Below are 23,206 nucleotides of genomic sequence, written 5' to 3' on the forward strand. Positions count from 1 at the left end.
TTACAGTTCAGTACATCTGTAGAAAGAAAACAAAAGTCAAGGGCTATACAATATTTAACTGTCAATAAGCTTTATAAAAACCATAAAACGCTGAAATAATTTTGTTATTATTAGGATATTATACGAATATTTCTTACGCTTTCTTTCATCTGTTAATTCCTCCTTAGCCCTGCAAGTAAGAAGTTTCGATAAGGATAAATGGATACAACATTTTTAGTAATAACAGTATAAATCAAAACTATCCTGTTAAATCTGTGAAAAAGCAATAAATGCACTTAATTTTGATTAACCTAAACTTTCGCATTTTACAGGCAGAATAATACGTCTATTGTCTTGTCTGTCCAAAAATAAAAAGTCAGTTTAATCTATTTCTTAGACATGCCACCTGGCTGCTCTGTAGGAACCACACACAACTTGAGTAGACAGATATTTGGTATATGTAGAAATAGATACATGGCACAAACAAATGGATATAAATACAATCATGTCAAAATGGGGACTTTTACTGTACATATTCATGTCAAAAGAAATGCATAGCAAACACACAATGCATACTGAAGTTTCAATAAACATTGATTGAAAGTAGATATATGTATATATAACAACAAAAATAAATGAAGTTATATATCAGCATAAAACGGCCTGTTTACGTATCAAATAATGTCAAATATTTCTTGATCAGTTGTTATTGATTAATGGTTCGTGAATGTTACATTATATACAATGTAGATGGTGTACGTGAAACAAATATTAGTACGTAAATGCAACGGCCGCTACACCTACAGCTACAACTACTTTGTCTACGGTCTGTCTATACATCTGGTGTTCAGACTGACTGTTATCAATGCGACTGATAAAAAGTTTATTTATGCTTCTGTCAATGCAAACTTATAAAAGGGCAAAACAGTTATGTTATAATATTGTTATATATTCATCCTAAGACAGGCAGTTTCAGTTGACACATTATTGATTACCATGTCATTGTGACTTTCTACACTGGCTACAGCACTGTCATATGAATACAAATAGGCAAACCTGTGAGCAAATGAAAACGACATTGAAAATTCACTTGGAATGCGTGGAATGCAATATGGCAAAGGGGTGGTGGTGGGGTTGAGGGGGGGGGGGGGGGGGGGGAGGGTATTGTCTCAGTCAGCTGTCTGCGCAAAATGTGTTTTTCTCTATATGAAAATATACCTACATGTAATACGTTTCATTTACAAGTGTTACTGTTATCAGTTTTGACTTATATAAATTCACATTTAAAGTGGATGGGGTAATTTGACATGTTACCAGCTAAGAAAAAAATTTCTGTCGTTTGTTTTGAAAATGGTTCAAACTTTTTACCTGGAACTTTCGTAATAAAATAACTATGCAATGGACATTTACACAACATGTTGCGTTTTAAATTGTCTTCAATACCTTTTTCAACACAGAGTCACAAAGTGGCCAGATCAAATTTACTGATTTTTATTAGACAAACTTCACCAAAAATTTAAAACATTTTTATTAGTTGAGATATTCAGGTAATTATTTTCAGCAGATAATGTAAGCTAAATAAACATTAAAATGACATAATATCAGAACACTCATATTAATTTTGGAAGAGTGGTACACTCTCAAACAGGGAAAAAGTGGGGTAAATAAATATTCGAAGCAACACTATTATTGGAACAAAAAATCTGCAGTTGCATAGAAATGGCTTCAAATTGTATACAATCCTCTTAATTGTATTAAATACAGCCATAAGTGATAAACTTAACACAATTTGTCAACTATAGACATGTGTGTCATGCAAAACGCATAGACCTTGAACACGAAATGTAGACAAACAAAATTAACCCTGAAAGCTCAGGATATTTAACAAAACGTTTTGCCTGAGGCAGTATATTATTAAGAATGGTATTGTAAAAGTTGAGATTAGATTTTCTGCACTTTTAATTTCAATGTAGTTTAAAATATACATGAATATAGGATTTCTAACTGGTAGCTTTGACAGTCTCTTTCAGGTGGCCTTAGTGCTGGTAGTTTTAATATTCTATCTGGTTTGTCAATAAAAGCATGTAATATACACTACAGGCACTGCTGTCAGTGGTCATTTACCTGAATGTACATAACACATTGATCGTTAATTTCTAGACAGAAACATAAATCTGCACCAAGTACATTTGTTATAAGAATGAACAAATACTTATACATGTAATTGCATTAAATGTACTTTGACACTGTTAGTTTTAAGAAGGAACCCATCAAGTAAGTTCAAGGAAGGAACAAACACATTATCTACACTTGTTCCGAAGCAGGAACATACATCAATCTAGGTATTATTAGTTCCAGGTAGAGACATATACCAGTTACACTCAATAAGCCACTATATGTTCCAGAAATTGTATCACCCAAGGCTGTATTTGATAAAATAGAAGATAAGTGGAATCTTCACAGGTCGCCCAACACGACAAAAACGAAAATGTTGCAGGCTTGGTTTGATTGAGCCTGTTCATGGGCGGTAGTGGAAATGCATGCTACCGTCCACGCCCTCTAGCCCCGGGTTGAGCAGAACCCAACATTTACACATGTTAAAAGCACAAATAGCAATTTTTAGACATCCGCAGATGCATTCAAACGGCAGTGAACATGGAAACTTCAATGATACACGTGTTGAGGCGTGTAATTCCATGTAGAGCGGCGTTTGGTCCCCAGATAGTGTTTGCTCCAAACGAGAAAACAATGGGCATAAAAGCACAAAAAAGCAATTTTGAGACATCCGCAGATGCGTTACTAGAATGTGCCTGTAGGACAAATGGTGTACAAAGTCACATCATAATCAAGACTCATGCAGTGCTTCATGAATTTACATCAAACTTTCTGAACTAAGCAGGTCATTATAGTCTGCCTATATATCAAGAAAAGTGGCCTAGAAATTGCCTTTGGTGGCATTTTTGTTAATGCCGACAGCCATGTTCATTGTTAACTTTATAAAAACTGAAAAAGTTTCAGGGGAGCTGTCGTCTTCCAAGGGTCATAGTAAGGTCACAGCACAAGGTCAAAGGTCAGTCAGTGCATTTTTGTTTTAAACGTCAGATTTTCGCCACTTCTGCTACCTTTAAATACACAATGTATAAACTTGTAATTTTTCGGTGATAATTATGAATTTGAGAAGTAAAATAAATTACTTCATGTATACTTATTGCATTGGACACTGGCAAAATTCAAAACAACTAAAGTTATTTTTATAGAATGAGCTTAATTTTTTGAACGCTCTGATTTTCTGATCATTTATAAAAGCTATCTTTTTCATGTTTGATATTCTAAACTTCCGTTTTCAGGCTAACACTTTTTAAAAAGGCTAGTTGATTGCCTGTATGAGTGTCTGTATGAACAATACAGGTAGAAAAAGTATTTTAAGACTGGTACAGTTAAACTTCGTTTGCTCGAATTTGGATTATTCGCTTACTACTGGCTCGAACTCGTCGTCAGGTCTATATATAATGTGTATTTCACGTTGGCTTGTCCTACTGATATATCGAACACATTTGCTTGTCCCGTCGAGCTCTAGCGAACATATAGTTTGACTGTAATATCGTTGACAGATCTAATTTAAAAGATTCCTTCGTAAGCATAGAACTCAATGACGTAAAATAGCAAACTCAGTTTGATTAAGTCTGTTTGTGAGATAGTATGAAATGTGCAAATTCTCTCGAGCATTATCTAAAATGGTCTATGCTGTCAATTAAAAATCTATTCCAGTGGTTTGTGCATGTGTTGTATTAATTTCAGGAATGTGTGGGTGTTGAGAAATACCAGCTATGTACAAACATTAAGCGATATCAAATTTTAAATACAGATATTAGATAACCGTACATTTTTTAATTTTTAAATTTTTGAATCAGCTAAAATATTACTTTGCACATTAACGTTAAGCTATTATAAGAACTGGTAACCGTTCTTAAAGTGTTTTCAATATCTACAATTTTGTAACTACCGGTATTGGTTTATATTGGTTCTATAAATGTCATAACTTCAAAAAGGCTTAATAATTGTCAGTGAATTTGAAAGTATATCGAATATTATTAGTGTTGTCTTTATGACTGTGAATATAATGGAAAGCATGTTTGTCTTCCTGTTACAACGCCTTTAGATTTCCGAGTATTTGGCTGGTGATAGGACCGGGTAGAGCAAACGTACCAATGTATCACGAAGGAATCTTATGTTATAAAATGAAACAAATATAAGCTAATGCTATTTTAGTTTTAAATGTGTAAAATTAGATATATTGTTAATTAAATTCAGTGCGGAATGCTATAATGAACTATCCTTATATAAAAATAACGTCTTACCCTTGTATAAAAATGATTAAACCCCATATGATGGAATAATATTCCCACTTCACAAGCTATAGATGTCTTAGTCTGACATATTCAATCGACACTATTTGTTTATTATAAATCCATCGTTTCGGATTTCGAATCTCTTCTTCATGCTCTTCTCCTCATGTATGAAGTCATTTTTACACATTGTTTATCTCTTAGTTACTGAATGTGACTTAATATTACTATTATAAAAAATCTAAAGCAACCTTTCTGATGTTTTCATATCTTAATTTTACATTTTAGTTCGTAAAACATCTGAATGACTAATGTTTCAGTTCCAAGATACTAGCTTTCTTTTCACAATGTAATCTAGGACATCCTGTCTGAAACCAAATAAGATAATGCAAGTATCGCATTAAGAGCTTCGGTGATATTCTTGAAATGTTCTGCTTAATTACAAATACATAAAATATGATGATAAATGTCTGACCGATAGTAGAAAAAAGAAAAGAAATTACAGCAAATCAAAGACATGGTGTATAGAGTACTTAGTTGAATTCCTACAGATCTGTTCTGTTTTGTTTATTACCGTACATGTACTGTGTACACCTATAATGTTACCAATGTTTCAGTTATTCCTCTAAAATGGTCCTATTTAACCATCACCTCGCGATCGTTGGCAAGTTAACATAAATCTATATAATATAATGACATCACCAGTATTGAAATAATTTCTTTTGGAGCTGGAGAAGCATTTCATATATGTAAATGTTACTTTCAACAGTATTTCAGTTATGTAACGGCGGTCAATTAACTTAATCAGTGTTTCTGGAGTCTCTACAAGTATTAGCCTTTTTTTCCAAAAGTAACTTTGATTTAAATCCAAATGATTCAGAAGCGGAGGACGAAATTACTTCTGACAATGTTTATTATCAAATCATCATGGAGAACATACACCTCTCCCGGGGATCGAACTCACCACACCGCGATCCTTAGATCTGCACTCTCCTTATTGAGCTAAAATATCAGGTTGTATACATGCCAGTAAAGTGATTTTAACTGTTTATGTGAGAATTTTTATATATTTATATGTTATTCATTTTCGTTGTAGTCTCCGTGCTCAAAACAAATCATATTTTCTCTTTCGCACACAATTATTAAAAGGTGTACAATATGAAAATAATCTTTTGGTAGTCAATTCAAAGCTTAAATTCAAATTTTATTGCTACCTCACTTTTGTTTTTATCTCTGCCAAAGTTTGATAGATTTGAATGAAAATTGGACACATTGCTTAATGAGCAGTTCAATTAGATAAACATAACAGCGATATCAACTGTGGGTACATTCATTGAGCTGGGACAGTTCAAATAGCGTAACCTAAAATTTAAATGTCACAGAATGGATGCAGCTTGGTGCTGGTCTCTATGTGGCAAGTACTACCATCTGCAGTATTATACAATTTTCTCATTAATTGGTGTCATTAATGACGTCCAATACCTGATATAAAATTAACATGTTCATATTGAAAATATTGATGGATGTTCCATTTCAACTAAACATAGTTGAACATTCAGAATATGGTACTTTGAATTTCTGCTGTGATGAATTTACTAACTATGCAACATTTAAGCGTTACCTTATTGTTACCCTTACGGTTAAATGAATATATTTCAGGCTATGATCGTTTTCATGTTTTATTATAATAAAATAATTATTAAACATTGTGTAAAATTTGGCGATAAAAGAAAAAAAAAACACGAAAAGTTGTTGAGTATATTATTAATAAACGCACCATTTTGATTCCTGTAGTACATTAGAAGTCAATTTCAAAAGTTCATTTTTGACCTTGACATGTCTGTAACCTTAAAATTACATTAAAAGTTGGACACGACAATACCAAAAATATTTTTGCAGTTGATCCAAGTACATAGATTGGCAAATATGTCAAGTATAACACACTTTGCCATCGTATGCCACTTTTTCCAGATATATATTATTCTGTATAATATAAGAATTTATACGAACTAAATCACCACCACAATATACCAGACCAATTACGACAAAGCGCCTAGCAGTACAAACGAACACGCACATGCCACAGCAAGTCCACTAACCCAATAAGATTAGTTTCGATGCTGCTTTATATACGAGCCCGAATTGTACTACACATTCGTACTGGTTCAACATTTGCATATATATACTCAAATCTCTGTTTCATGTCTCACAAATCAGCAGTGACATTTAAGTCTTTTTAACTGATTGGGACCAGAGAAGCTATATTTTCTCTCTCTGAAAGTTAACTGGATCTCGAGGATACATTGAATATATATAAAGAGATAATCTGCATTAAGGGATATAAATATATTCAGAACAGTTGACTTTCCCATACGTGAGATCCGCTAGGATACAAGTTATATATATATATATATATATAAGAAATAAAAAATATTTTAATATTATCATCAGTTTTATTTACAAAAATACTAAAAGGCGTTGAAAAACAATATTTAAACCAATGTAGATGTCTCTATGAAAACAAAACGAGTGCGCAACGGTGTAGATTTTTCGTAAATGCACTCATTTGACCTTTGACACCATTATACTGTAAGGTGGAACCCTAGAAGGCGACAGCCCCTTTTTAAATTTCATGTTTGATCCTAAGGAACACTTTCATAATAATATCCAAGCATTAACAAAAAATGCCATCAGAAGTCACATTTTCCTCAGATATTGGCAGACTAATAGGTGAAAATGTGCATTTTGAACCACTTCAGGGGCCAAAACTCTGGAAATAGGGGACAGAGTCAGACGACAAATAGGAGTTGCACAAGTTCATATTATGATAAAGACTCATGCATGGTTTCATCAATGTATATGAAATACTTTCTGAGACAGGCGCACAACAAGGTAAAATGTGCATTTGTTACTATTTAAGGAGTCATAACTCTAGAAATAGGGGGCGTACTTAGGAGTTCATATCATTATAATGATTCGTGCAAGGTTTCATTAAGTTATATCAAATACTTTTTGCACTATCCACATCACAACGTGAAAATAAGCATTTTTGACTATTTCAGGGGCCAAAAGTCTAGTAAAAGGGTGTAAAGATCATTCAAAAATAAAGGGTGCACAAGTTCATATCATGGTTAAGATTCATACACGTTTTCATCACTCTATATCAAATACTTTCCGAGCTAGGCATGTCACAATGTGAAAATTTGTTTTTGACAATGTCGGGGGCCATAACTCTGTAAATAAGGGGCGGAGCCAGACAAAAATAGAAGGTACGTAAGAACAGGACACCATAAAGACTCATGCAATTTGTCATCAATTTATATCAAATAATTTTTGAGCTAGGTACGCCAAGAACTTTGGGCGACGGACGGACGCTCAGACGCACGGATGCACTAAAAAGACCAAATCTATATGCCCCAACAACTCATTGGGGCATAATTAAGATAGTAGTAGATAATCATAGGCTATTTTTTAAACTGCAAAATTCTTATTCCAATTAGTGTTGCTTTGAATGTTTAGCTTCGCATGTTCATTTACCCCACCCACTTTTCATAGTTTGAGAGTGTACCACTCTTCCAATATTAATCAGAGTGTCCTGATATATGGTCATTTTAATGTTTATTTAGCTTATAATATCTGCTGAAAATAACACCTGAATATCTCAACTAATAAAAAAAGTTTTAAATTTTTGATGAAGTTTGTTCATTGAAAATCAATAAATTTGATAAGGCCACTTCGTGGCTCTGTGTTGAAAAAAGTTTTCAGGACAATTTAAAACGCAACATGTTGTGCAAATGTTTATTGCATAGTTATTTTATCACGAAAGTTCCAGGTAAAAAGTTTAAACAATTTCTAAAAAGTGGTGGGGATTGTGTTCCTGGCTGGTTACATGTCAAACTACCCCACCCACTTAATATGTGAATTTGTATAAAAGTATGTCAAAACTGATAACAGTAATACTTGCGAATGCAACTTTATACATGTAGGTATATTTTCAAAAAATATAAAGAAAAAAAAAACAACATTTTGCGCAGATACCTAACCGAGGCACCCCCTTTAGGAATATAAAACAGTTTGTTTTCCCGACAGAAAATCGGCGCTAGATGACTGTCATTATACTATAAGGTCTTAGGACGGTCATTTAAATTCCACTAAAATAGTGTAATAGAAAATGCAAAGCTGATATCAATATTGTGTTAGAAATTGATCTAGCAGGTGTCTTTAGAGAGACAACTTTTTCACTAACATGTGCTTGTAATTGTTCCAGGAACTACATCATTATAAAATGAGATATATTACAATTCTAAGCTGAAACGTATACTCAATATAAGGCGTAGTATGTGTTGAGGGTGGTGATATTAGCCTTAAACTAAATCATTATATTTTAAATGAAAGTTTAGGAATCTTAAACTTATTTATAGTTGCGTTAGCTTATTAATATTCCTTCGATATATTTCGATTTATGTTGCACACCAGGACCTTTTCTTCAATTTTACTAAATCATTTCTGTATTTTATACTTACTCAGGTACGTGGTTTAGAATTGTTACAGCAGAGCAATGACTCTCATTTGCTTCGTTGTCTTTCTTTACAAAACCTTCTTCCGAAAATGTTTTATTATGTTTGATCGTTGCTTGTGTAGTGTCTGGTTTGACACATGCGCCTTCTGGGGGCATCCTTTTACCAGAGGTGTCCATACGTTTATCTGACTCTGAAAAAAATGTAGCTACTGCTGAACAATAATTAGTAGCAATACCATTAAAGGTGTGCAGGTTGAGTGACATAATGACGTACTGGATTTATATATTGCATTAAACTTTGCATTAAATATTGCATTAAACTTTTGGTAGAAACACATTTTACTTAACTGAAACGTATACACAATATAACGTGTAATGTGTGGTGGGTCATTATTTTTCAAATGATAGCTTAGGAATCTAAAACCTATTCACACTTGCGTTAGATAATCAAGATAACATGGCAATTTTTTGAAATATGTTACACACGACTTTTTTCATGTTATATGATTAAACAAAGTATTTGTAACTGGTGTTAGTTTGCTTCCAAAGGATCTTTTTACAGATTTTATTAACTATCACAACAGCAATCTGTAAGTGCCGTGTGGCGGCTGTAAAAAGTCTCCCCGTACTTGGATTCAGTGTTATATTTTCTGGTCCCTTGGAATCATGGAGTCCATTCAGCATATGTGTAATAGGGTACCGCTTAAGCCGGTGCTAGGGGGCGTGAGAGGTGTTGCACATTTCATTACCTCTCATGAACAGACTCAATCAAACCGAGTCTGCTATTATTCTTCTTGGTTGCATTCTTTGCTTCCAAAGGATCTTTTTACAGATTTTATGTGTAACAAAATTGTAAATATGTTACAAAATAGAATCATTGAAAATATCTTCTGGAAGCATTCATGAAAATTTCAGCTTGTTGTAGAGAACTGCATTGGAAAGGAAAAGCCACTCAAGCAAATATATCACCTTACTGTATAAAAGAAGTGAATAAAGTATTGCCATGCAATACAAAGTCCCCTACTGGAAGGCACCTAATTTTCTCTACTTCAGTTTAATTAATGAACTGATATCTGTCAATGATGTATAAACAATATTGTACTATATATACAATATGTTATAGCAAAACACGTGGATTAAAATTTGCATATACAAAAACCCATAGTTGTTTTATATTGAATTTTTTAGGTGATTATAGAAAAGTTATTTATAGTGACAACAAAGGGTAATTAATCCTAAAAAATCTATAATATATTTGTCCACAAGAAACTCTTTACCAGGTAGAGATAGGTCGAAATACACCTAAAATTGCATGTAACATACATGTTGTACGACAGAAAAGTGGTCTCGATTTTTCTCAACAGCCTGTAATAAAAAAGTTGCAATATAATCTACTTATAATGAAACAAAGGGACGTTATTCTAAAATGAAGGGTGCCTCATTGTGGTGAACATCTGTGCCGAGTTACATTAAAATCCCCCATGCATGAAGAAGAAATGCTCCGGACAAAGTCATTCTTGAATGTGAACTTTGACTTCTGAAATTATGACATTGACCTAAGACCTAGGGACCTGGTTCTTGCGCAAGACAATCTGTCTTATGTTGTCGAACATTGGTGCCAAGTTACATCAAAATTCCTCATTCAATGAGAAGAAATACTCCGGACAAAATCATTCTTGTATCTGACCTTTGGTCTTAAAGTGTGACATTGACATTAGACCTTGACATTAGACCTAGGGCCTGGGTCATCCAGGGAATATTTGTGCAAACTGATATTCAAATCCTGTTTTGCATAACAAAGTTACATACCAGACAGGAAAACAATCCTATGACCTTTGATCTCAAGGTGTGACCCTGTAAATATGTTGTTACCTTGACCTTTGAGCTAGGTGTCAGAGTTTTGCGCAAGACACATTGTTTCATCATGGGGAACATTTGTGCCAAGTAATATTAAAATCCCTTTATGTTGTGACCTTGACCATTGGGCTAGCGGTCCGGGGTTTGCGCATGGCACGTCGTCGCAGTACTGGGAACATTTGTTCCAAGTAATATTAAAATCCTTCATGGATGACAGAGTTATGGACTGAACACGAAATTGTGAATGGACTGACGGACGAACAGACGGACGGAATGACGGAGAAGCGCTTTCCTAATGTCCCCGGAACTGGTTTTCAACTAGTAGGGGACTAATAAATGTTAAAATAGAACCTAATGCCATATTCAGCTCACGTGGAAAACCCACTTTTCGTTTTCCCTTTGAGGGAAATCTTGTATAGCGAGGAATTCCTCCGGGTACTGCCTTATTCTGACTCGGAGTACCGACCGTTATAGTTTATTACTTTAGCGGAATTTCATTCAGTCACCCCGAGAAAGTACTTGGCGGAATTCCGAGTCTGATCAGCATTCAAAACCCCTGGGTCTGAGTCCAAGTACTTACGCTCATTAATATGACACTGAAACATATGTTATAAAACATGATGTTCTAACTTAGTTACGACACTGTTATATATTCATACAACTGAAATTTGATGATGAAGTAGCTGAAAAAAATTGTAATGTAAATCTGGGAGAAAATTTGTGTATTTGTTAACAGCATGTTGGCTTAGTCTGTAGGCCATTAGGGACAGTATTCAAAGCAGTATTCACAAGTTTAAGCTTCTGTCATCCATCTACCTTCTTATACCTTATCAGAGCCTTTGTTGGTGCTTTTTCATAGAACTTGTTTCTGATTGATCCAAATTAGTATATAGTATTTTACAACGGGTACTAACTTTAACCAAAGGTCTAAAAATGACGCAAATCCTATTATTCACAGCAATTTAACTTTCATTATAGCAAAGACTCAATAAGAATGAGTTAAGCACTATCTGTGCTTATTCGTTACAATTAGTAATATATCATATATACAAAATATTCTGACACATTACCATCCATGAACAGGCTCAATCAAATCGAGCTTGCAATATTTTCATTTTTGTGGAGCAGCCTGTTGAGTTTCCGCGTTTTTCATTTTAAACCAGGTGATAAAGTGTTTGCACTTTTATCTATCCTTGGTAACCATTTGAAGCTAGATATAATGGTCCCTATTGAATGCAACTTATTCACCATTAAGTTGTTGTTGTCATTATATCAATAACAAGATTGTAATAAGGTATTCAACCAATAGTGTCAATTTGAATGTGAAAGTGCAAGGAAGAAAGTAATACATTTCGTGATTACGGATATTACCTTTTATGAAATGAAACCTATGTTTGTATATTATGAAAGGGGAAGTGATAAAGAAAGAAAGAAATTCATCTCGAATTCAAATCGAGCTCTTAAGAAAAAAACGGAAAAAGTACAAATTCAGCTCTTCAAATTAAGAAATCATGTTTGTTACTGCTGAAGCGATGACAGAAATATAGATCTGATAAAAGCATTGATAACGTTTTACAATTCCTTGGAGTAAGCACATTGAACTAAGTTTTAATGTTTTCATTTTAGCAAAAGCTTTGTGAAAATTTAGTCAATGTAACTATAACCGAAGAGGAAAATATATAGGAGAGTTTAGTACTCATTGACAAGAAACATTTCTGTTGCTATCTACAACATCTAGTAGAGGTAATTCCATGTATATTTCAAAAAATAAAATTAAATCAAATGCTGTTCATAAAAGCTAAGTATGCAAACTCACATTGAAGGTAAAGAGTTCAGAATATGAAAATTTTTAATTTTCATTTCTATGGCAACATCACTTACACTTTAAAGGCCAAGTGGCATTATGACGTTGTTATATTGAAAAAAAAATATACAACTCGGTATTATCAGTCATCGAAATCACTTTCCTCATCTTGCTGCAAACAATTAAAAAAGTATATATATAATGTGCCTGAGGTATTGAGGAAATTCACCGATGCGTACAAGGGGCATTTTGTTTTTGATTTTCAAAACGTGACTAAACGTTATTTTCTTCTAATGTCTCTACCTCGTGTCGTTAGTGTTATTCTCCTGGTCACTTTTAAACCATTCATACCACTAATAATACATGTTGTTTTCTTCAGAACATTGTCCATTAAACCTTACGCAGCATAGCATATGAATCTTTCCTTTCATCACTGTTTTGTTTTAGGCGACGATCAACATATTTTACCTGTCAAACATTTTACTGATTTCAAATTAATTATTCGACTTTATTGACGGGGCATATGTTCTTCGTGACGATTTGATAAAAGATATTATGTCTGAAATCATTCGTCCTATATCTCTGATTCATGTGGGGAAGTTGGAAATTACTTAATATAGAGAACAGGTTTCTTCTGGTTCAGAATCCATGGTTAGGTTTACTGCCCACCGTTTCATTACTAAAATACTGTTTTAAAAAACGGCGTTCAATCCCAAACAAACAAACAAATCTACATTACATAACACTTGCATCAATTTTAATGATAGATGAAGAAGAGATACTTTTCCTGATATTTGAACAACTTGCCCACCTTTTTGGATTATTTTCAATAAACATTGTCGAAGCTGCTATCATACACTCTTATGAACAAGCATCAAAAGAAAAATGGCTTCAACAAATAATTAGGATGGGGACTTGACGGGTATTTCCTTCATTACAGGCGATAGACAGTCATGACGCTAAAATATAAAATCAGGACGGTTAGAGTAATAATATAGAGTAGAAATTTTTTTTCAGCTATAACCAAATAAAATGACACATCTTCATAAAGTAGAAAACTCATAAATGTTAAAACAGTTGAAGATATTTATTTTTTTTTCTTGGAGGTTACACAGAATGATAATTTTAAATATATATGTACAACTATATTAACAACATTCCTTTAATGTTTTATACTTCTAGTTAAAATACTTTTTGAGATACCTATGCCACATACTTTAACATCAGTTAAGGTCCTTAACCCTGGTCTTGCTAAGTGAAATGTAAAGAAGACCGAATGTACAACTGTGCTGAGCAATATTCCTATACGGATCCACTACTCTAGATGACTGTTTTATTAAAAGAAGGATAAAAGCTTTATACATTTTTTTTCAGCTTCCCCAAGGGTCTTAACTTTCGCCATACTGAATGAAATAATAATGAATAAAAAAAACCCCAATCAAAACGCCATAACTTCACATACTGAATAAAAGTTCTATGATGTTTGATGATTCTTAAACGCATTCCACACAGATATGAATGGCACAACTTAGGACGGACATCCAAACGACGTTCCTCTATATAGGTATTTATGGGGCTACTCTTTTGTGTTTCTCTATTTTCCTTCAGCCACGTAAAAGAAAATAGCCGCATAAAAGCTTACTGAATGAATAACATCAAAACAATATACAGTAACCTACTGCAAATATAAGCTGGCGGTGACATACGGACACAGAAAAACCTAAATGTCATTTCAAACATTTTAGTTACGGATTGATCGCGACAGCTAAAAATAAATGTAGAGGCAGTTTTTTCCCGATATTTCTTAGAAACAATAATTGAAACTCTAAATCATTTTAGCTGATATTTGTGAGTTCCATAGCATCTTTACTCTTTTCTTCTGCTAGGTTTCAATTTAAGTTGCCAACAGAAATCTGTAAATAAGTGGTTCTTATTTTTGATTTCCATATGAAACGTACGGTTAGAATGCTCTTCTCTTTCTTACATTTGTATGTACATGTAAAACATTAAGTATTCCTTACCGTTTACACCTCTTGAGTAATCTTCAGAACTGAAAACAAGAACAAATCTTTAGTTAAATTAACATTCAATGTAAAGAGGTTCTACACAAAATAATATTTCTACCATTAAAGTCTGATTTTTCAACACTTTGGGATATACTTAGAAATCTGAGCAAACAAAGGGGTAGTCGTGTGCTTGATTTTTGGTAGACTGGTTTGGAAACATGTTACTTCACACATATTATAATAATAACAGTCGTAAGTAATATGTTATAGTGAAAAAGTGTATAGCTCAATATGCTAGGTTTCGATTTGATATTTTTCAATGATGATAGAGATCCGCGCATTTCAAGCTGATTTCATGACATTTGTTAAAATCATCTAATGTGTCAGATACTTTAACATCATATGTCAACTTTGAAAAGGTAGTAACATTGCCGCTGTAATAAATATACTGGTAGCCATTATCAAGTAATTCCACATGCCGAATCCAGGCTTAATTCTACGCGTCCCGTATAAATGACGTTACGCCATTACTTCCGGTTTAACAATGTGTAGAACTACCTTAATGGCAGAGATTAGCTTTGGGATAATTCAGAAGGTACTATTAAAATTATATAGACTTATCATTGAAATCAATAAAAATACTTACGTAGCTTTTAATATGCAATTTCCGAGATGCATTTTCAAACTTATAACACCTATGATTTGATTTCATATGCTGTAGACATATGCTGTAGACATGTCAAAACATATTAATACCCTGTTTTGTCGTCGGTGGTCACATACTCTTCAGATGAATCCTCTATATCTTCTTTTTGATTGTTTTTCTTTTGTCGGTGGTTGCGTTTGGCACGGGTAGCAGGCGAGGTTCGTCTTTTCTTTAAGGCAAGCAGACGTTTCCTCTCCTCCACAAGTCCTCCACCAGCTGGAATTAATACATTACAATCAATACCACTTAGTGCGGTCGATACATTTTCATATCGTTCGGATCCCAAAGGCAACACATGTTTGATTATCAAGTTCAAAAATGTATTTAAAATATATTCGTTTTATCCAGTTGTGTGTGTGTGCGTGTGTGTGTGTGTACGCGCGCGCACGCGCCTGTGTGTGTGTGTGTGTGGGGGGAGAGGATGGCGGATGGGGGGGGGGGCGGGGGCGTGTGGAGGAGAAAAAATGGGGAATGGCGGAGGACATCAATATATTGTCTCAACACTACCCTGACGAATAGATTCAGGTAATCCAAGTCTGCTATTATTTCATTTGGCTGTGGAATCTGCTTCCAAAGAATTTTGTAAGCGTTTTTCGTAATACTTATAAACTGCAATCCTAAAACTTCCTCTTAAGTCAGTGTTAGGGGCATGTTATTTATGTTGCAATTTTCCTTACGCATAAGTTAAATCAATTCATGCTTAACACTGCGTCTTGCTTAAATTCAAAGGACTCAAATTCGTATTGTGCTATTATCACTGAAACATGACGACCAAATTATGGAATGTTGCTATAGACGTGTCACGCCCTCAGAGCTTTAAACGTTGATCCATACTTGAAATCACAGTATTTATTATTGCCGAGTCTTTGAACTCATAGCTTCCATTTAATTTACTGTTATAGAATACTAGAATAATTAATTCAAACAATTTGACTTAATTATGATAGAATTATTAAGACGGAGCGAGAGGGCGTATAGATTGTGCAAATTCTATTACCTCTCATACAAAGACTGAATCAAAACGTGTCTGCATCTTTTTTTTATTTGTTTCTATATTTTGTAATAAAGTTGTTTTATATTTCATCGTTATTGTTATTATCGTACAAGTATAATATTTTGTATTAACCAGTTATCATGGTTATGATAATTGTTCCAATAAACTTTATATGAAAGATAATAGGTAATGGTAGATTTCTCGGAAGCACAGAACACCAAAACACAGCCTCGGATCCTCTCATTTTCAAAGTACGCCAACAAAAATCTAACACATACGTACAAATTTATTCCAAATATAGATAGAGGGGGATGTGTTAAGGGGTAAAAAGGGGGAGGATAGGGGGTTGGGGGAGGAAGTTGAAGAGGAAAGTATAACAAGGATGAATATATAAAGGGAATGCTACGTTCCTTAATCACAGTTACACTACAACATAAACCACAATAGCGCAGACATTCATGTACCAAAGATAAACACACAACCATATCCAACAAACCGATAAACAGATAAAAATGATACAAATTCACCGTAGGGCACCGCTTTAGACTCACGAGCACATAAACGCACCCCTATAATAAGGGAAAAAACAATCGTGTACCGCCAAGAGTCTGAATTTTAAGGGCACGTCTAAGAAAAATGCAAGACAAAATTCTACTCCCTCCGTCCGTTGTATTTAAAATTACGGAGAAAAGCATCATGGAGTTTTACGCTTTATTAATCATCACACCATCAAATAGTAAAGCGTAGCGATTAATTGTAGAGGGGCCAGTCACTAAACATGCATTGTGCTTCACGATTTTCTCATCGTATCCTCTTTTGATAAACTTTTAACCCATTTTACAATATTTGATTAAAATAAGGACTAAGTTTAATTTCTGAATTTTGTACAATTTCTACATCTCCGTAGTATTTCGGGCGTGTCAGTTCAAATTTTAAAAGATTTTTAGGTTAGTGTTGTACGTTTTAAGTTCTGATGAACTGTACTAAACTTTTCTGAAAGCTTTCCTTAGATATTGATAACGGTAACCATGTGGTAATAAATTCTTGGTGATATGAAGATTTCTATCATGAAAGTTTCTTTGAGCAAGCTTTTGTAAAACGAGTAAGTTGTGAAATATTTTGCACGAGGAAAAACAGCTTGTTGCTTAAACTTTATTGCAATTTGAATACCGTGGGAAACATCGGTCATACAATCGTATCACATTTATAAAAATGAACCTATTTCGCGAGAGCAAAGGTATAAAAGTTAGGATTTCGAGTTCAGTTGTGTTTTGTTGCATGGGTACTATTTTGCCACAGTTTTATTTTATACTTATCAACAATTTCTATGATTCCAAGTTACTATTTTGTATGAATGAAGCTGCTAAGCTGCAAAGAGTACTACTACCTTTGTTCCCACATGTGTTTGCAGTATTTTATCTTTGTTTGACCAACGTAGAAAGAACCTAAAGGAGTACCGCCTCGGTACCCTAGTGGTAGAGCGTTCGCTTCGAGTGCAGGAGGTTGTTGGTTCGATCCCGAGCCGCGTCATACCAAAGACGTAAAAGAAGGTACTAGTAGCTTCCTCGCTTGGCACTCAGCATGTGCTGGGACTGGTCAGCTCTGTATCAGTATAATAGAATTAGATGGGGTATCATGTTATGTGTCTACGGCCTGATATTCCAGTTAGGCCTCGTATTACTGTAGTTTTGTAGTGTGATCTGTCGTAAATATATATCGTTTAGTGCCTAATGCATATGTCACCTTAAATGTCTAAAGAATTATGCACTTCTTATCATATTAGGTAAAACCTCTCAAATATCAGGTCAACACCTTGCTAAAAGCAATCAGTAGACAGGTGTATAAACCTTCTATAATGATAATAATAATAATGATGATAGCCCTTCATTGAAAGTCTTGAAATATCATCAGGTGTAGAGTGATTTGTCCTACGTATGTATTTTTTTTCCATATGAGATTCAGTTGGATTTTGTTTTAGGAATTTGTCAAGCAAATATGCTTACAGTTTTTTAAGCAGCAAAATAATGTGTTTATCTATTTAAAGAAGGTTTTTCGTCTAACAATGTTTTGTCAAATCGAGTCATATTTAATAGTGACATATACTGGTAGCATACTTTTATCGCTTAGAGCGGACTTGCTGTTTTTGCCTGAATATAAAGCACTAGTAAATGTCTTCTAGGCTAACTTCGAAAATTTAAAAAGTAAGTTTTATACATTGTCATTGCCATTTTCATTTCTCCAATGACATCAATAATATTGGATAATTGATTGGAAGAAAAACATTTTTACACAAAATTAATGTACCCAATAATAGGAAATATATCATGCACAGCTTCAAGTTGCCTTGCTTAAAGGTCAAGGTCATAGGTAAAATGATATCTGTTTCGTATTCAGTCTAGAACTCTGCAACCTATTAAGGAATTATTGACCTTAATGTTTCCCATACTCAGACAACCTGTTATGCGCAAAATTAAGACATAAAGCTCACAGGTCAAGCTCACACTGAGATCAAACGTCAATGGTATCTTTTCCTGATCGGACAAGAATGATGCCTTGCAAAACAGAATTTCAACATTTTTGTTACAAATATTTCTTTTGATGAAACAAAGTTCCATGCACAAAATCCTGACCGTTAGTTCAAAGGTCAAGGTCATACTAGAAGGTAAAAACAGGGCATTTTCCAGTCCGATCTGTAACTCAACAATCTTTAGAATGAATTAAGCATTACTTGGTTCAACTGTAACCCATAATATCACAACATGCCCATACCCTGAACCCTAGATCAAAAGTCATGGTCAAAGTTGCAGGTAAAAGGACAATATGGCTTTTTCCTGTATGGTCAATATATCTGTCATCCATTAAGAGTTTTTAATGTTTCTTTGTACAAATATTCACGATAAAGCGACAACGTGTCTTATCCCTAAATCCTAAGGTCAACGTGACAGTCGGAGGTCAAAGTTTAGTAGTTTTTTTCCATTCTGGCCCATAAATCTGCCATCCATAAAGGGATTTAACATTTCTTGACACAATTATCTCCTTAATGATACAATGTGCCATGTGCTTTACCCGGATCCATAGCTCAAAGGTAAATATCACATTTCAGAAGTCAACATTGATCTTATCCTATGGAGCGATTGAAATATCTTTATATCAGCTCATGTATCATATGGAGCCATGTAAGTTTTTGGAGTATATCATCAAAACACAGAAATATTTAATAAACGGATAACATCTTTACCAATATTTTCCTGACCATAATATGTTCTACCGTACTGTCCCGTGCACATATTAACTAAAAGTTTATGTTATAAAATGTTGTATATATACAATTTAATGCATTCTAACACGATCAGCAGCAGTTGCTATATAAACATATAGCGAAATCGCCTATAAATAAATCGACGATAAATCCATTTCACCCTGCGGATGTAACATGACTGCGAGATTCTACATGCAGACTAAATACTCTCTTTTTTCAGTGCTAAATATTGGTAATAAAAAGTAAATAAAATTTTGTGAAACAATTTCAAAATTGTTACCGCAAGGAAGTGTTTCAGCTCGTTAAGCTTCAACTTCAACATCGGTTCATCTACCCCTATATCTTGTTGTGTGCGTAGTTTACAATTTCTGCGTTGTAGGCACAACATATGTTAACTAGATTTTACTTTAGTAGTATTGAATTATAATTCATGTTCCAATCTTCCAGACTCAAGTGTTTACATGTTTATATGCCGAAATGTTTCAATGCCATCATATGGGTGACGTGTACTATTTCTAGAAACTGCATGACATTGTATAAATGGTATTGACAATATCATTTTCATAGCAGTAACTACTTACTGAATATCGGAAAATTCTGTTTTATACAACGGTTTCCATTCGCGGGGAGGTTTATATAATAATGACCAGACGAATGACGTATCGAGCTAAAGTGTAGTCCTGTAAAATGCAAAGAATTTGCGTGGTTAGAATCGAAATAATAAATACGTTTCAATAATCTTATCAGTTAAGAAAATATGGGCAGTCGTTCGGATGCGAATATTAAATCACTCGTGCTATGCACGAAAGAATCTTCATTCATTTGTTTTCTGAGTTTTTTTTCTGCATCAGTAATCATACATCTTGTTCTATAGATGTAATAAACCTTTTCTTTGCATTTTAAATGCTGTCCCAATTTCATCAATTCTAGAAACATCAATCAGTATTCGATTTAATGTAATTCACTGCCGAAGTGTATATTCTAATGCTTGCAACCAACACTAGTTTTGATATTGTTCGGTGTTATATAACTGCGTTACGCTTATTAACTCTTATGAACAAACTAAGTCAAGCGGAGGTTTTCCTGGTTCTAGGCTTATCCTAAAATATCTTCTTTCAGATTTTGTTTTCCATTACTGTCAGGAAACGAGATATATGACTCAGGGAAGTGCCTACGCCTTTAGCATCTTGAGCAATGAAATGGGTCCAATCGCTAAGGCGACTATGTCTTAGACTAGCTGACAAACGATATAGAATGTCCTTTGTTTAAACGTATATCTGGTGAGACCAAATATCGCGTATATATATAAAATTTTCACCCGGCTACCATGCCTAAAGCATTCGTGTACAAAAAATTGGTAAATAATTGCAATTATGAGCCATATAATTTCAGGGATCAGGCAAAAATCATTCAATGTTTCAACTATCAACTCAAAATCAGCAGCTTATTCTCCTATAGGCTGGAGATACTATACATGACTAGTCTTTGTGTCGAAGATTCTTTCAGACAATGTCTTTGAAGAACAACGTACGAGTCCAGTCGCATAGATGCTCTGCCTATGTTTTCTTACTTAAAGATGCAACTCAATAAGATTGTCTTACTTATATGGTAGTTGAATGCTGTAAGTGATATATGCGCTGAGCATCCAGAAGTCAAGTCTTAGGAGTATATCATCAACACACAGAAATATTTGATAAACAAGCAACATCTTTACCAATATTTTACCTGACCATTACATGTTCTGCAGTACTGTCCCGTAGGACGGATACTTAAGATATTCTGTTAACGGTTGTCTCCCTTCGAAAATGAAGGTCATTTGTAAAGAAATTTAAATAAACAATTGCTGAAAACTGTGTTCCACCTAGTTAAATGAAACTTCAACACTCGCACGCTATTGCAACTCAATAAGATTGCCTTGACTTCTGGATGCTCAGCGTATATATCACTTACAGCATTCAACTACCATATAAGTAAAACCCTGATGCCGTGACCGTACTTCGCCAACAACACTGAAACTCGTGTATATGCTATAAGATCTACTTTCTTACTGCCTCAGTTTTCCGGAACTCAGCCTATATTTGTTTTCGTCTATAGCATTCAACTACTTTTAAGGTAAAACTCTAATGCGCTGGCTCTATAGTTCGAAACCTTGTTAAAATCCTTCAACACTTCTTTAGTATATGAACACCATACCTTTTTTTTAACATTTTATCCGCCCTGACAGTGTAGACGACTTGTCATGCGCAATATTAAGAAATCAAGCTTAAAGGTCGAGCTCACACTTTGAGGTGAAACGTCAATGGTGTCTTTTCCTGGCCGGTCCAGAAGTTTGTCATGCAAAATAGGATCTCAGCATTTTTGGTACAATTTCTTCTTTGGATGAGACAATGTTTCATGCAGAAAATCTTGACCGTTAGCTCAAAGGTCAAGGCCATACTAGAAGGTAAAAGTCCAACAGGGCTTTTTTTACTGTCCGATGTGTAACTCAACAATCTTTATAATGAATAAAGCATTACTTGGTTCAACTGTACCCCATAATATCACAACATGCCCATACCCTGAACGCTAGATCAAAAGTCAAGGTCACAGTTGTAGGTAAAAGGACAAATGGGCTTTTTTCCTCTATGGTCAATAATTCTGTCATCCATTAAGGGAGATTAATGTTTCTTTGCACATTTATTCATCATAAAGAAACAATTTATCTTACCCCTAAATCCTAAGGTCAACTTGACAGTCGGCGGTCAATGTTTATTAGTCTTTTTCCTTTCTGGCCCATAAATCTACCATCCTTAAAGGGATTTTAACATTTCATGACACAATCATCCCCCTAAGGATACAATGTGTTATGTGTTTTTCCCAGATCCATAGCTCAAAGATCACATTTCAGAAGTCGCTCCATGTGGTTCTTGAACGAACTGTGTATGAAAAGAATTGGAACCACTGCCTTACCCATGCTATTGCAACTCGATAAGATTGCCTTGACTTCTGGATGCTCAGCGCATATATCACTTACAGCATTCAATTACGATATAAGTAAAACCCTGATGCCGTGGCCGTACTTCCCCAACAACGCTTAAATTCGTCTACAAGCTGGAACGCACCTACTTTCTCAGTAGATCACCAAAACCTATGTCTCTGCCTCAGCTTTCCGGTACTCAGCCTATATTTGTTTTCGTCTTTAGCATGCAACTACCCTTAAGATAAAACTCCTATGCGCTGACCCTATTACTTAAAACCTTGTTGAAATCCTGCAACTCTTCTTTAGTCTATGAACTTCCAACATTTTCTTTTTAAAAATTTATCTGCCCTGACAGTGTAGTTGCAATAACTTTCTCATCAATGTACTGGGTTAGATTATAAGTTGAATCCTGGAGGTGTCATCTTCAACGCTGGATACCGAATGATCTCCCTGTCATCCATCTACCTAATAATACCCTAGCAGACGTGAGCTTTGGTTGGTGTTGTTTATAGAACTTGTTTCTGATTGGTCCAAAATCGAACATAGTAATGTACAAGGAGTACCTGCTCTAACAAATAGTTGGTTCCCTTTAACTAATGTATATAATGTAACGTATGATGCTTGGATCAAGCCATCACTGTAATTAACCCAAATTGTCTATAAATGACCCAAATCCTATTATTTACAACAAATCAAATATAATTATAGCAATGGTAGCATGACAAGGGAGTCAAGCACTATCTGTGCTTATGTGTAACGGTATCAATATATCAAATA

The 23,206-nt window shown here is 34.4% G+C and overlaps 1 protein-coding gene across 1 annotated transcript in view; it reads right to left on the reverse strand.

Annotated features, from left to right (window-relative positions):
- LOC123539626 (uncharacterized) overlaps nt 1-23,206 on the reverse strand; it is a 91,422-nt gene that overhangs the window by 36,957 nt on the left and 31,259 nt on the right. Inside the window, exons 6-9 of the mRNA XM_045324303.2 lie at nt 15,268-15,433; nt 14,527-14,555; nt 8,849-9,035; nt 138-169 (exon numbers count right to left, since the gene is read on the reverse strand). Of these exons, the coding sequence (XP_045180238.2) occupies nt 138-169; nt 8,849-9,035; nt 14,527-14,555; nt 15,268-15,433 (414 nt within the window). The remainder of the gene's footprint in view (nt 1-137; nt 170-8,848; nt 9,036-14,526; nt 14,556-15,267; nt 15,434-23,206) is intronic.

The sequence above is a fragment of the Mercenaria mercenaria genome, chromosome 16 (assembly GCF_021730395.1).
Source record: "Mercenaria mercenaria strain notata chromosome 16, MADL_Memer_1, whole genome shotgun sequence".
Classification (NCBI taxonomy): Eukaryota; Metazoa; Mollusca; class Bivalvia; order Venerida; family Veneridae; genus Mercenaria; species Mercenaria mercenaria.